The following is a 12,182-nucleotide window of genomic DNA, read 5'->3' on the forward strand; positions in this document are numbered from 1 at the left end:
ATGAAATCAAACGTGTCCATAGGCAGTGTGTGTGATGGTGTGATATGTTATGTGGGTATCATTTTGTGTATATTGATATTTTATGGATTTCCATAGTGTTCTCTTGTTGCCCTGTATCATTCCGTGTATTCCCATATTGTCTAGAGTCTCAATTACCTTTCAAAAGTCTGATAATTGAATAAGCTCACTTACTGTCTGCAGCCTGACTGTATCTATGCCTCTTGATGAACCCCCTGTAGTGCCTTAATCCCCACGGCACCTTTGTCAGGTCTGGGAGGCCTGAAAACCGCCTCAACCTGTCTGACTACCCCTGGACATAAGGAGGGGGCTGGGGAGGACAAGAGCTGTTCAAGTCAGACCCTGTGTGGTGATGATCGTGTGAGGACAGCACATCAGAGAGAAGGGGAAGCATATGGACCCATTTCATCCTCTGTCTGCTGGATTATTGGATTCTCATCTCCTTGAACATTCATCCTGTTACTGAACTGTATTCATGTTCTGGACTATTGTATCCTCAGTGTGGTGGATTGTTTATGGACCTTTTAGTTTTGCCTTTAATAAAGGTCTTGGGATTGTTCACACTTCCCTCACTCTGTTGATTGTGTGGTATCGGAGAAGGACCCCGTGACAGTGTGTGAAATCATTTTGATGCAGAATCACTGTTGTAGTTTGTAGGAGTCCAACGTGCACGGAACCACGAGCCGACCACTCATGCATAGCAATTGCAGGCAAAGGAAGAAATGTTCCAGCTTCTGGGAAATTTTTCAGAGTAGATGCGAATACCTTTGCAATGGAGCAACACAACGCAAAGCTTGATAAAGAGCAACCGTGTTCGAAACGCGTCTCTTGCTCCAGTTCCTGTCCCCTATTTTTTAATTGGAGTTTGATGGAATAAAGATTACTCTGAAAATTTTATCAGAAGCTGGAACATTTCTTCCTTTTCCTGTAAAATCATTTACAGTACATACCCAATGTATGGGATTTGTGGGGTCATGAGTAAGGCTCCAGGCAATACGGGGTTCCAAAAAAAGCAAATTTAGGAATTTGCATGAAATGATTTTTAAATTGTCGTTTTAAAGCTGGTGAATTTTTAAATCATAAAATAATGTCAAAAAAAATATTAATCCTGAGGACGTTTGATTAATTCACTTTTTTTCTGTACAATATCGTCTGTCCATTTTATTTATTTTGAGGCACATAGGAAAAGTGGCTGGTGGATGTAAAAATACCAGGAAACCAAGAAACCTAAATTTCCTGGCAAACTATTTCTTCCTTTAAAAGGAATCTCAATTCTCAACGGAAGACATATAGGTAAACAAGCGCATTGTGTGCAAGACACATTTTGACATAGCACTTTTATTTTCTAAAGAAAGCTTCCTATTTTGAAATGTAATAAATCATGTATAATTGAAAAGGACAATAAAAGAAAGCATGGAAAAATACTGTACGGCACCGGCAATGTTATGTGTTTTACACTTTGTGAACCTGGCAACTTACGGTCCATGCTTTCTTCTCGCTTTCTCAATTCTTTGTACTTTTGCTTCTTCTCCCCTACAATTAAAAAGGATTGATACACGTTAATAACCCCACATACTAAAGGTCTCATTGGCTGAAGGGTGTACCGTGATGTCATAGGGCACTGATATACCTCTGTACCTGCGTGTGCCTCTGACCTTATTAAAAGTATTTGCCAAAATTGTTATAAAAACAAATATATTTAAAGGCATTTCCCACACCCCTTATTAGGCATAATATAAGTGTGAAAATAATTAACAGCAGCTACTCGTCTACCGATTCCCAGCCGCTCTTCCGCTGCTGACGGCGCATACCAGCTGTATCCAATCCATGGTGGCAGCAGTGACCCTCTCCTTAAACACACTGTTCTTCATTTGTCCCTTGGCAAGGAATTGACACTGCGGCCAGAATGGAACCTCAAGGTATAACTCTGGAAAGTGACATCGTAGTTTGCAACCCTGACAATACCCATTAAATATACACACAGACCAATTTATTAGGAAAAATTTGAACATGTCCCATCTGAAGAACCCCAACTTTGTCCTTCAGCTCACAGGCAAATGTGTTAAAGTGAATTGGACCCCGGACCCAAATGTCACAGCTATAAAATGGCTATAAAATTGTCGTAGTAAGGGTTAGGGGGATGCAAAAAGGAAACAAAATTGGGGTAAGAGCAGGGCAATTGCCCTGCAAACAAATGTGGATAGGGAAATGAGGGGTTCTGTCACCATAGCAATAATGGTAAAATAGGAAGTATATGAATAACAAAAAATTTTAAACTGTGCACCCACAGCGACTGAGGTTTGCTACCGCTAGTCCAGTAAAATTTTTTACCCACGTAAGGTTATTAAAAACGTCAGCCTCAGGGCATGGAGAACAATACCCTGTATGTGATTATTGTTATGCTGTAATGTCTATTGTCTGTACAAATCCCCTCTGAAATGTAAAGTGCTGCGGAATATGTCGGCGCTATAAAAATAAAATGTATTATTATTATTATTATTATTATTAATACCCCCATAGAAGATTTTAACAAATTTCAGCCTTACTATAAAGGAGTATATTGTACCCAAGAGTATATCAATAAAGTGTAGAGTGCCAGCAGCAGCAAAGAGGAAATGTGTTACTTTATATACATATATATATATATACACATAATATATACATTATATATATATATATCGTAAGGTAGCACTTGTTATTAAGGTAGGGGACACTCGCTAGGCAGCCAAATAGCCAGGTCCGGCACTGGTTTCTCATATAACTCCAGCAGTCCATGCGGTTTATTAAGCATCATAAACCATGAATCAGCAACAGAAAGTTCATATCAACAACATAGTGTCAATGACAGAGCTCCACTCTGTTAACCCTGTAGTCACACAGGTTATGCAATGTCCAATACTCAGGCTCCCTAGCCTCACCCCGTGGCCGGGTTACCTTATGGTTGCTTCACCACACTGCAGACGTCCATTCCTTCCCTGGGAACTGTCAGGCACTTGCAGCCATTAAACACAGCGTCCACACATGCTGTTAGGAAGGCAGCCACATCTTCCTCATTCGGTCTCACGTCAGCCCAGACGAGACCTTTCATACGGACCAACCGGGTCCAAGCATTCACTCATGTGACCTACCCTGGCCATCTTATTTGGTCCATAGCCACGACCACCAGGTCACATGGCTATGACCTCATCACAGGTCCTACAAGCATTCATACATTCTTTACTTGGCGTCCTTGACACATCCCTGGCCACCTACCTTGGGATACATAACAATCATTCAGCTTCCTGCCACTCATCCTCTCTCCTGGGACACCCACACAGCGCCTCCTAGTGACACAGTGGTCACTACACCACTATATATATATATCTATATATATAATATATAAAGCTCAAGAGTATGTATGTATGTATGTCCGGGATTGGCATCCGCACTGTCGCAGCTACAGCCACAAAATTTGGCACAGTCACACGTCTGGACCCCGAGAGTGTCCTAGGCTATGTTGTGAGGCGAAATTTTAACCCCGCACATTCCAATTCACCAAACAATTTTGCCCCTATCTACATAATGGGGAAAAAGTGTGTGTGTATCAAGCCCCGCCATGGCGACGCTGATGTCATCATAGGTTGCAACCCCCCCGCTCATTATGATGTCATAATGGTTGACTATGGGATGAAGGATGTGTGATGGGTATATGGGCACTGGACTATGGGATGGAGGATATGTACAACGGGTATATGGGCACGGGACTATGAGATGGAGGATGTGTGATGGGTATATGGGCACGGGACTATGAGATGGAGGATGTGTGATGGGTATATGGGCACTGGACTATGGGATGGGGGATATGTATGACGGTTATATGGGCACGGGACTATGGGATGGAGGATATGTATGATGGGTATATGGGCACGGGACTATGGGATGGAGGATATGTATGATGGGTATATGGGCAAGGGACTATGAGATGAAGGATGTGTGATGGGTATATGGGCACTCGACTATGGGATGGCGAATATGTATGATGGGTATATGGGCATGGGACTATGGGATGGAGGATGTGTGATGGGTATATGGGCATGGGACTATGGGATGGAGGATGTGTGATGGGTATATGGGCACTCGACTATGGGATGGAGGATATGTATGATGGGTATATGGGCACGGGCCTATGGGATCGTGGATGTGTATGATGGGTATATGGGCACGGGACTATGGGATGGAGGATAATTATAATTTGCTATAACTAACCACAGTTAGTTACTATGCCTGGGCAGCGCCGGGCTCTTCAGCTAGTGTGTATATATATATATATATATATATATATATATATATATATATATATATATATATATATAGTATGTATGTATGTCCGGGATTGGCATCCGCACCGTCGCAGCTACAGCCACAAAATTTGGCACAGTCACACGTCTCGACCCCGAGAGTGTCCTAGGCTATGTTGTGAGGCAAAATTTTAACCCCGCACGTTCCAATTCACCAAACAATTTTGCCCCTATCTATATAATGGGGAAAAAGTGTGTGTATCAAGCCCCACCCCTCATTATGATGTCATAATGGTTGCCATGGCGACGCTGATGTCATCATAGGTTGCAAGCCCTGCCGCTCATTATGATGTCATAATGGTTGACTGTAGGAAGGAGGATGTGTGATGGGTATATGGGCACTGGACTATGGGATGGAGGGTATGGGCATGGGACTATGGTATGGCGGATATGTATGATGGGTATATGGGCACGGGACTATGGGATGGAGGATATGTATGATGGGTATATGGGCATGGGACTATGAGATGAAGGATGTGTGATGGGTATATGGGCACTCGACTATGGGATGGTGAATATGTATGATGGATATATGGGCATGGGACTATGGGATGGAGGATGTGTGATGGGTATATGGGCATGGGACTATGGGATGGAAGATGTGTGATGGGTATATGGGCACTCGACTATGGGATGGAGGATATGTATGATGGATATATGGGCACGTGCCTATGGGATCGTGGATATGTATGATGGGTATATGGGCACGGGACTATGGGATGGAGGATAATTATAATTTGCTATAACTAACCACAGTTAGTTACTATGCCTGGGCAGCGCCGGGCTCTTCAGCTAGTATATATATATATATATATATATATATATATATATACACAGATACTAGCTGAAGAGCCCAGTGCTGCCCGGGCATAGTAACTAACTACGGTTAGTTATAACAAATTATATATATATATATGTATCTGAGTGTAGAGACCCGCCCACTCCGCATAGCCACATTCACTATAATATCCCACATCATCCCGTCAGCCAGAGCTACCGGACTACTTCCCATAATGTCCCACATCATCCCGTCAGCCAGAGCCACTGGACTACTACCCCTAATATCCCACATTATCCCATCAGCCAGAGCCATTGGACAACTATAACTAATATCCCACATCATCCCGTCAGCCAGAGTTACCGGACTACTACCCCTAATATCACACATCATCTATAACTTCCATAGAGGAGATCCCTTTAAGAGAGCCTGGGGTCAGTACCAGAGCATTTGAAGGCAATTGCCCTGACTTCCATACTGGGGATCCCTTTAAGAGAGGCCTGGGGTCAGAATTAAAGCGCTGGATGGATTTTTCCTGACTTCCATACCGGAGATCCCTTTAAGAAAGGCCTGGGGTCAGTACCAAAGTGCAGAGTGGATTTGCCCTAAATTCCATACCAATGATCCCTTTAAGAGACCCTGGGGTCAGAACCACAGAGCTGAGTGGAACGGTCCTAACTTCCATACCGGGGAACCCTTTAAGAGAGGCCTGGGGTCAAAACTAAAGCGCTGGATGGATTTGCTCTGACTTCCATACCAATGATCCCTTTAAGAGGGAAAATGTACCTACGGGATGGAGGATGTGTGATGTGTATATAGGCACGGGGGGAGCTTATATTCCTGGGGATGCTAGATTTCTCCCACCATGTCAGTGTCTGCTGAGATGTTGTCAAGTGGGAAAACTATTGGTTGTAGCAACCAATCACAACTCAGCTTCTTTTAACCAGCTCTGGTGAAATGAGAGATGCTTTGTGATTGTTTGCAACGAAAACTGTTGCTCATAGCAACCAATCACAGCTCAGCTACTACCCCTAATATCCCACATCATCCCGCCAGCCAGAGCCACCGGACGACTACCACTAATATCCCACATCATCCCGTCACATCGGCCGGATTACTACCCCTAATATCCCACATCATCCTGTCAGCCAGAGCCACCGGACAACTACCACTAATATCTCACATCATCCCGTCACAGCCGCCGGACTACTACCCCTAATATCCCACATCATCCCGTCAGAGCCACCGGACTACTACCCCTAATATCCCGCATCATCCTGTCAGCCAGAGCCACCGGACTACTCCCCATAATATCCCACATCATCCCGTCAGCCAGAGCCACCGGACTACTACCCCTAATATCCCACATCATCCTGTCAGCCTGGGGTCAGAACCAGAGTGCTGAGTGGATCGGTCCTAACTTCCATACCGGTGATCCCTTTAAGAGAGGCCTGGCATCAGAACCAGAGCGCTGAGTGGATTTGCCCTGACTACCATACCAATGATCCCTTTAATAGAACCCTGGGGTGAGAATCAGAGCGCTGAGGGATTTACCCTAACTTCAATACCAGAGATCCCTTTAAGAAAGCCTGGGATCAGAACCAGAGTGCTGAGTGGATTTGCCCTGACTTGCATACCAATGATCCCTTTAATAGAACCCTGGGGTCAGAACCACAGAGCTGAGTGGATTTGTCCTAAGTTCCATACCGGAGATCCCTTTAAGAGAGCCTGGGGTCAGTACCAGAGCATTTGAAGGCAATTGCCCTGACTTCCATACCGGGGATCCCTTTAAGAGAGGACTGGGGTCAGTACCAAAGTGCAGAATGGATTTGCCCTCACTTCGATACCGGGGATCCCTTTAAGAGGGGCCTTGGGTCAGAACCAGAGCGCTGAGTGGATTTGCCCTAACTTCCATACCGGGGATCCCATTAAGAAAGCCTGGGATCAGAACCAGAGCACTGGATGGATTTGCCCTGACCTGAATATCAATGATCCCTTTAATAGAACCCTGAAGTCATAATCAGAGCGCTGAGGGATTTGCCCTAACTTCCGCACAGGAGATCCCTTTAAGAGAGCCTGGGGTCAGTACCAGAGCATTTGAAGGCAATTGCCCTGACTTCCATACCGAGGATCCCTTTAAGAGAGGCCTGGGGTCAATACCAAAACGCTGAGTGGATTTGCCCTAACTTGCATACCACTGATCCACGGGAGGGGGAATTCATTTCTGTGCTCCTTTCTGGGGGGCAGACAATGGCTGGGAGCTTATATTCCTGGGATGCTAGATTTCTCCCACCATTTCAGCGTCTGCTGAGGTGTTGTCAAGTGGGAAAACTTGCTCTTAGCAACCAATCACAGCTCAGCTACTTTTAACCAGCTCTGGTTAAATGAGAGATGCTTAGAGAGTGGTTGCAAGGAAAACTGTTGCTTATAGCAATCAATCACAGCTCCGCTTCTTTTGAACAGCTCTGGTGAAATGAAAGATGCTTCGTGATTGATTGGTGATACACACATACATTCAGTTTTATATATATAGATATACTGTATATACAATATATATATATATATATATATATATATATATATATAACGGACTTGGTTGTGGATCCCAACAATATTATGTCCCATGCTTCAAACAAGCCATTACACATTTGATCACACGAATATGTTTCTACATTAAATATTTAGCGAGATCTTGTAATTTTCCTAGAAAAAAAGTGATGATGCTCATTTCTTCTGTAGTGAAGCAGTTCTGAGGGCTCGAAAGACAAACACGCTGTTATCTAAATGCAATTAGACAAAGGTTGGAGTCTCCACAGACTGGGACTGTTTACCTTCCTATTTGTCTGAGCCAGGAAGCACAGGCTTTCTATTTGCTCCGACTTTAACTAAACCTTTCCTACTTTATCACAAAATAACTTCCTTTCACAATGGATGATTTTGATTGATTGTTTCCATCATCCTGTACCATCGGATCATTGCCCAGTTCTCTCATGTACGATGTGATTGCTGGGAATACGTCTGGAGCCAAACCTTTTTTTTTATAAAAAAAAAGATAAAAAAAGCGAAGGCCAAAACATGAGGCTTGTATAAATGGTGAATGCATAGATTATATAAAGTGAGGTCCAAAAATATTTAGACAGTCACAGAAGTTTTGTCATTTTACCTGATTACCAAAAGATATTCAAGATACAGTTATATAATCAATATAGGCTTAAAGTGCAGTCTCTCAGCTTTAATTTAAGAATATTCACATCCTAATTGGAATAATGATTTGGGAATTACAGCTCTATAATAAGTTATATGTCTCTTTTTATATGGACCAATGGACCAAAAGTAATTGGCCAGTGATCGCAAAAGCTCTATAATGGGCTGCATGGATTATTCCCTTGTTAAACCATCATCAGTTAATCAGGTAAAAAATATGGAGCTGATTCCAGATGTGGAATTTGCATTTGGAAGCTGTTGCTGTGAACCCACAACATGCAGTCAAAGGATCTCTTAATGAAAGAGAAACAGACTATTATTAGGATTAAAAATAGAAGAAATTCATTGGAGAGATAGCAGAAATGTTAGGAGTGGCCAAATTAACAGTTTGGTACATTCTGCAAAAAAAAAAAAGCGAACTGGAGAGCTTGGGAAGTCAAAAAGGCTGGACATCGACAGAAGACAACGATGGTGGATGACTGCAGAATGCTTTACATGGTAAATAAAAACCCCTTCACAATATCCAGCCATGTGAAGAACACTCTCCAGGAAATAGGTGTTTCAGTATCTAAGTCTTCCATAACAACAAGACTTCATTGCAACAAATATAGAAGGTTCACCAAAGGTTGCAAACTATTAATCAGTCTTAAAAACATAAAGGCCAGATTAGACTTTGCCAAAAAAAAAAAAAAACATTTGAAGAAGTTAGCCCAGTTCTGGAAAAGCACTCTTTGAACATATGGAACGAAGATCAACCTGTATCATAATGATATGAAGAAGAAAGTAATTGTCTATAAAACATCGGAGAAGCTATTTGATGGCTTGGGCATGTTTGGCTTCCAAAGGTACAGGGTCACTAGTGTTTACTGATCAAGTCACTGAATAGAAGCAGCCGGATGAATTCTGAAGTATACAGGGCTACAGGGCTATACTTTCTGTTTATCGTCAATCAAATGCAGTAAGGTTGAATGGATGGCGCTTCACAGTAAAGATGGAAAATGACCCAAAACATACTGTGAAAGCAACGCAGGAGCTTTTTTAAGGCAAAGAAGTTGAATATTCTGCAATGGAGAAGTCAGTCACCAGATCTCAACCCCATCAAGCATGAATTTCACATGCTTAAGACAAAACTTAAGACAGAAAGACTCACAATCAAGTAACAACTGAAGTCAAGAGAAGTAGAGGCCTGGCAAAGCATCACAAAGGAGGAAACCCAGTGATTGGCAACATTCATGGCTTCCAGATTTCAAACGGGCATTGCCTGCAAAGGATTCTCTACAAAGTATTAAAAATGATCATTTTATTCATGGAAAATTTAATTTGTCCAAATACTTTTGAGCCCCTGAAATGAGAAGGCTTTGTAGAAAAATAGTTGCAACTCCTAAATGTTTCACAGGATATCTTTGTTCAACACCTGAAAGTCTACACTTCAATTTCATCTCAGTTGTTTCATTTTAAATCTAAAACTAAAAACAGTGGCATGCATAGTCCAAATCATTAAGATTTGGTCATTGTCTAAATATTTCTGGACCTAACTGTAGGTAGAAGGCCAATGCCTCGTAAGCAACCATTACTATTGAAACAATAACATTTGTTACATCTATAGAATAGTTTCAATATTATTTTGCCTGGTTAGTTCTGGGATTCGGCAATGGAATGTACATTTTGGAAATAGATATGCTTTTATTGGGAAAAAAAACTAAGTGTCGGTGGCACACAATCCCCCCAGAGCAGAAATTCCTTTATAAGAAAGTCATCAAAGCTGGTAAGCTGACTACTATATTACAGAGCACTCCATGTGGTGCAATTTTCTCTCCTATAACAATGCCCCTAGGAAAGACTACCTCCGTAAGGGTTGATTTATAACATGCTTGCCAGTTGACGGCTGTTTACAAGTTCGTTCACACAGGCCAACCCCGTTTTAGATGTGCACTGAAGTAAAGGTACTGTCACACTTAGCGATGCACCAGCGATCACGACCAACGATATGACGCGGTCAGGATCGCTGGTGCATCGCTAAGTGGTCGCTAGTGAGCTGCCACACAGGCAGATCTCACCAGCGACATAGCAGGGGTCGGGGGTCGCTACTTACCTGTCACACTAGGCGATCCTGCGTCCTCCCGCCCGGCTCCACGTGTCGCTCGTCGGCGCCACAGGAAGCCCAGCAGGAAGCGCCCGACGAGAAAAGGTCCAGGACGTTCTCGCGCGATCAGTGATAACCAGTGGGGGAGCGGTCGGAGGTAAGTGTCACACATAGCGATATCGCTAGCAATATCGCTATAACGTCACAAAAACCTGTGACGTTAAAGCGATATCGCTTAGTGTGACAGGCCCTTAAACAGATCCTGTTTACACAAGATGATGCGCTGCCAAGAACAATGATCGTTTGTGCAACAGATCTTTGTGGGATTTCACCCAAAGGAAGAGCATTCTACTCTTTTGTTGAGTGATCATCAAGTTGTCTAGACTGCACAATGCTTATACATAATAATCTTGCAGTGTAAATGGACCATAACACAGCATCTGATGGAACATGACAATCTCTAAGCCATTTGGTGCACACATACATCGCAGCAAACGCTAATGAGCTAGAAGACAATGACTAGAAATGGTTCCTCTCTAAGCGCTTCGCTTTTGATGTAAAACCCATACCTACAGAACAGAAGCCCGTATACCTTAGATAACTTTCGGATGAAAAGATGACATCAATTCCACCCTTTTGCTTTCCAAATCCTCCATGGACTACCATGTTCTGCTGTGCCTTTATGAGTTTTCTATAGTGTGTGGGACATGAGAAAAGCCGAACACCGGCAATAAATGACTGCGCAATTAGAAATCCAACATGTCTAAACTTTCTTTGCTCTGACATCTGCCGTCGTTGGAAAGTCACAACACTAATACATATAAGATAGTTGTCTCCTACCACCAAAATCGGTATGTACAGAAAACTTACATCTAATGTGTATGGACAACTTACGGTCAAGCATATTAACAAATATCACGTATGAGTAATGGTGGTCACTAATATGGACATCACTACTAAGGAGTAAGTGGCAATTTCTTGTTCACATTTTGAGAGTTTTGACATATATCACCATATCATTGTTTAATTTGAGTATAGATATGTAGCATAGCATTAGACAATCTGAACCGATGTCACCTTTATGTAATGAAAAATAACATTTGTGAGGGCGCATACACACATTTTGTATTTTTCAATAATTGTGCTTTTAGGACCCCACTCAATAGCCATAATTTTATATTACTCTATATAGTTTTATTTTTCCAGTAAGGTAAACTGTTGGAAACGGCACTTTAGAGAGATATGATTACATCCGCATCCTCTTTCCTTAATTTTGTGAATAAAACAATAAGACATTCCATTGGGACGCAGAGAATTTATTTCCTTGCAGCTGTAGGATGTCTTACTGGTTTCCCTTCTAGCCATGAAGAAATTAAGAAAATCTCATTTCCTCATTTTATAAAAAAAAATATATATATAATTTTTTCTCAAACAATTATTTACTATCTGTGGCACTCTAGTCTAGCATATGTTTCCCATTGTTCTACATACAGTTTTGTTGATTTACTTGGAGACCAGAGGTGCCATACTGAAATACTATACAGATATTCGGTCAATCAACACCATAACTGTTTATCTAATGCCAGAACACATGTTAAATAAATACTAATAGACCCCAATTTTCTAAAGTTTTTAATTCAGTCACATAGTTCTGAAAGTTTGGAGGCAGAATGGCCAGACAGCAACAAAGGTTCAACAAGGACTAAAGTCATAGTGAACTATTGCAGTTACACAGTGTACAGTTTTGGACTTAGTTTTTGTA

At 42.2% G+C, this 12,182-nt stretch overlaps 1 protein-coding gene across 3 annotated transcripts in view; it reads right to left on the bottom strand.

Moving 5' to 3' along the window:
- The window catches only part of IFT74 (intraflagellar transport 74), a 181,917-nt gene that overhangs the window by 38,586 nt on the left and 131,149 nt on the right, over positions 1-12,182 (bottom strand). For all 3 annotated transcript variants that reach the window (XM_073543682.1, XM_073543683.1, XM_073543681.1), the window contains one exon: positions 1,498-1,551. In XM_073543682.1, the coding sequence (XP_073399783.1) occupies positions 1,498-1,551 (54 nt within the window). The remainder of the gene's footprint in view (positions 1-1,497; positions 1,552-12,182) is intronic.

This window comes from Dendrobates tinctorius, unplaced genomic scaffold (genome assembly GCF_039654945.1).
Source record: "Dendrobates tinctorius isolate UK_male_01 unplaced genomic scaffold, ASM3965494v1 ptg000134l, whole genome shotgun sequence".
In the NCBI taxonomy this organism is placed as follows: domain Eukaryota; kingdom Metazoa; phylum Chordata; class Amphibia; order Anura; family Dendrobatidae; genus Dendrobates; species Dendrobates tinctorius.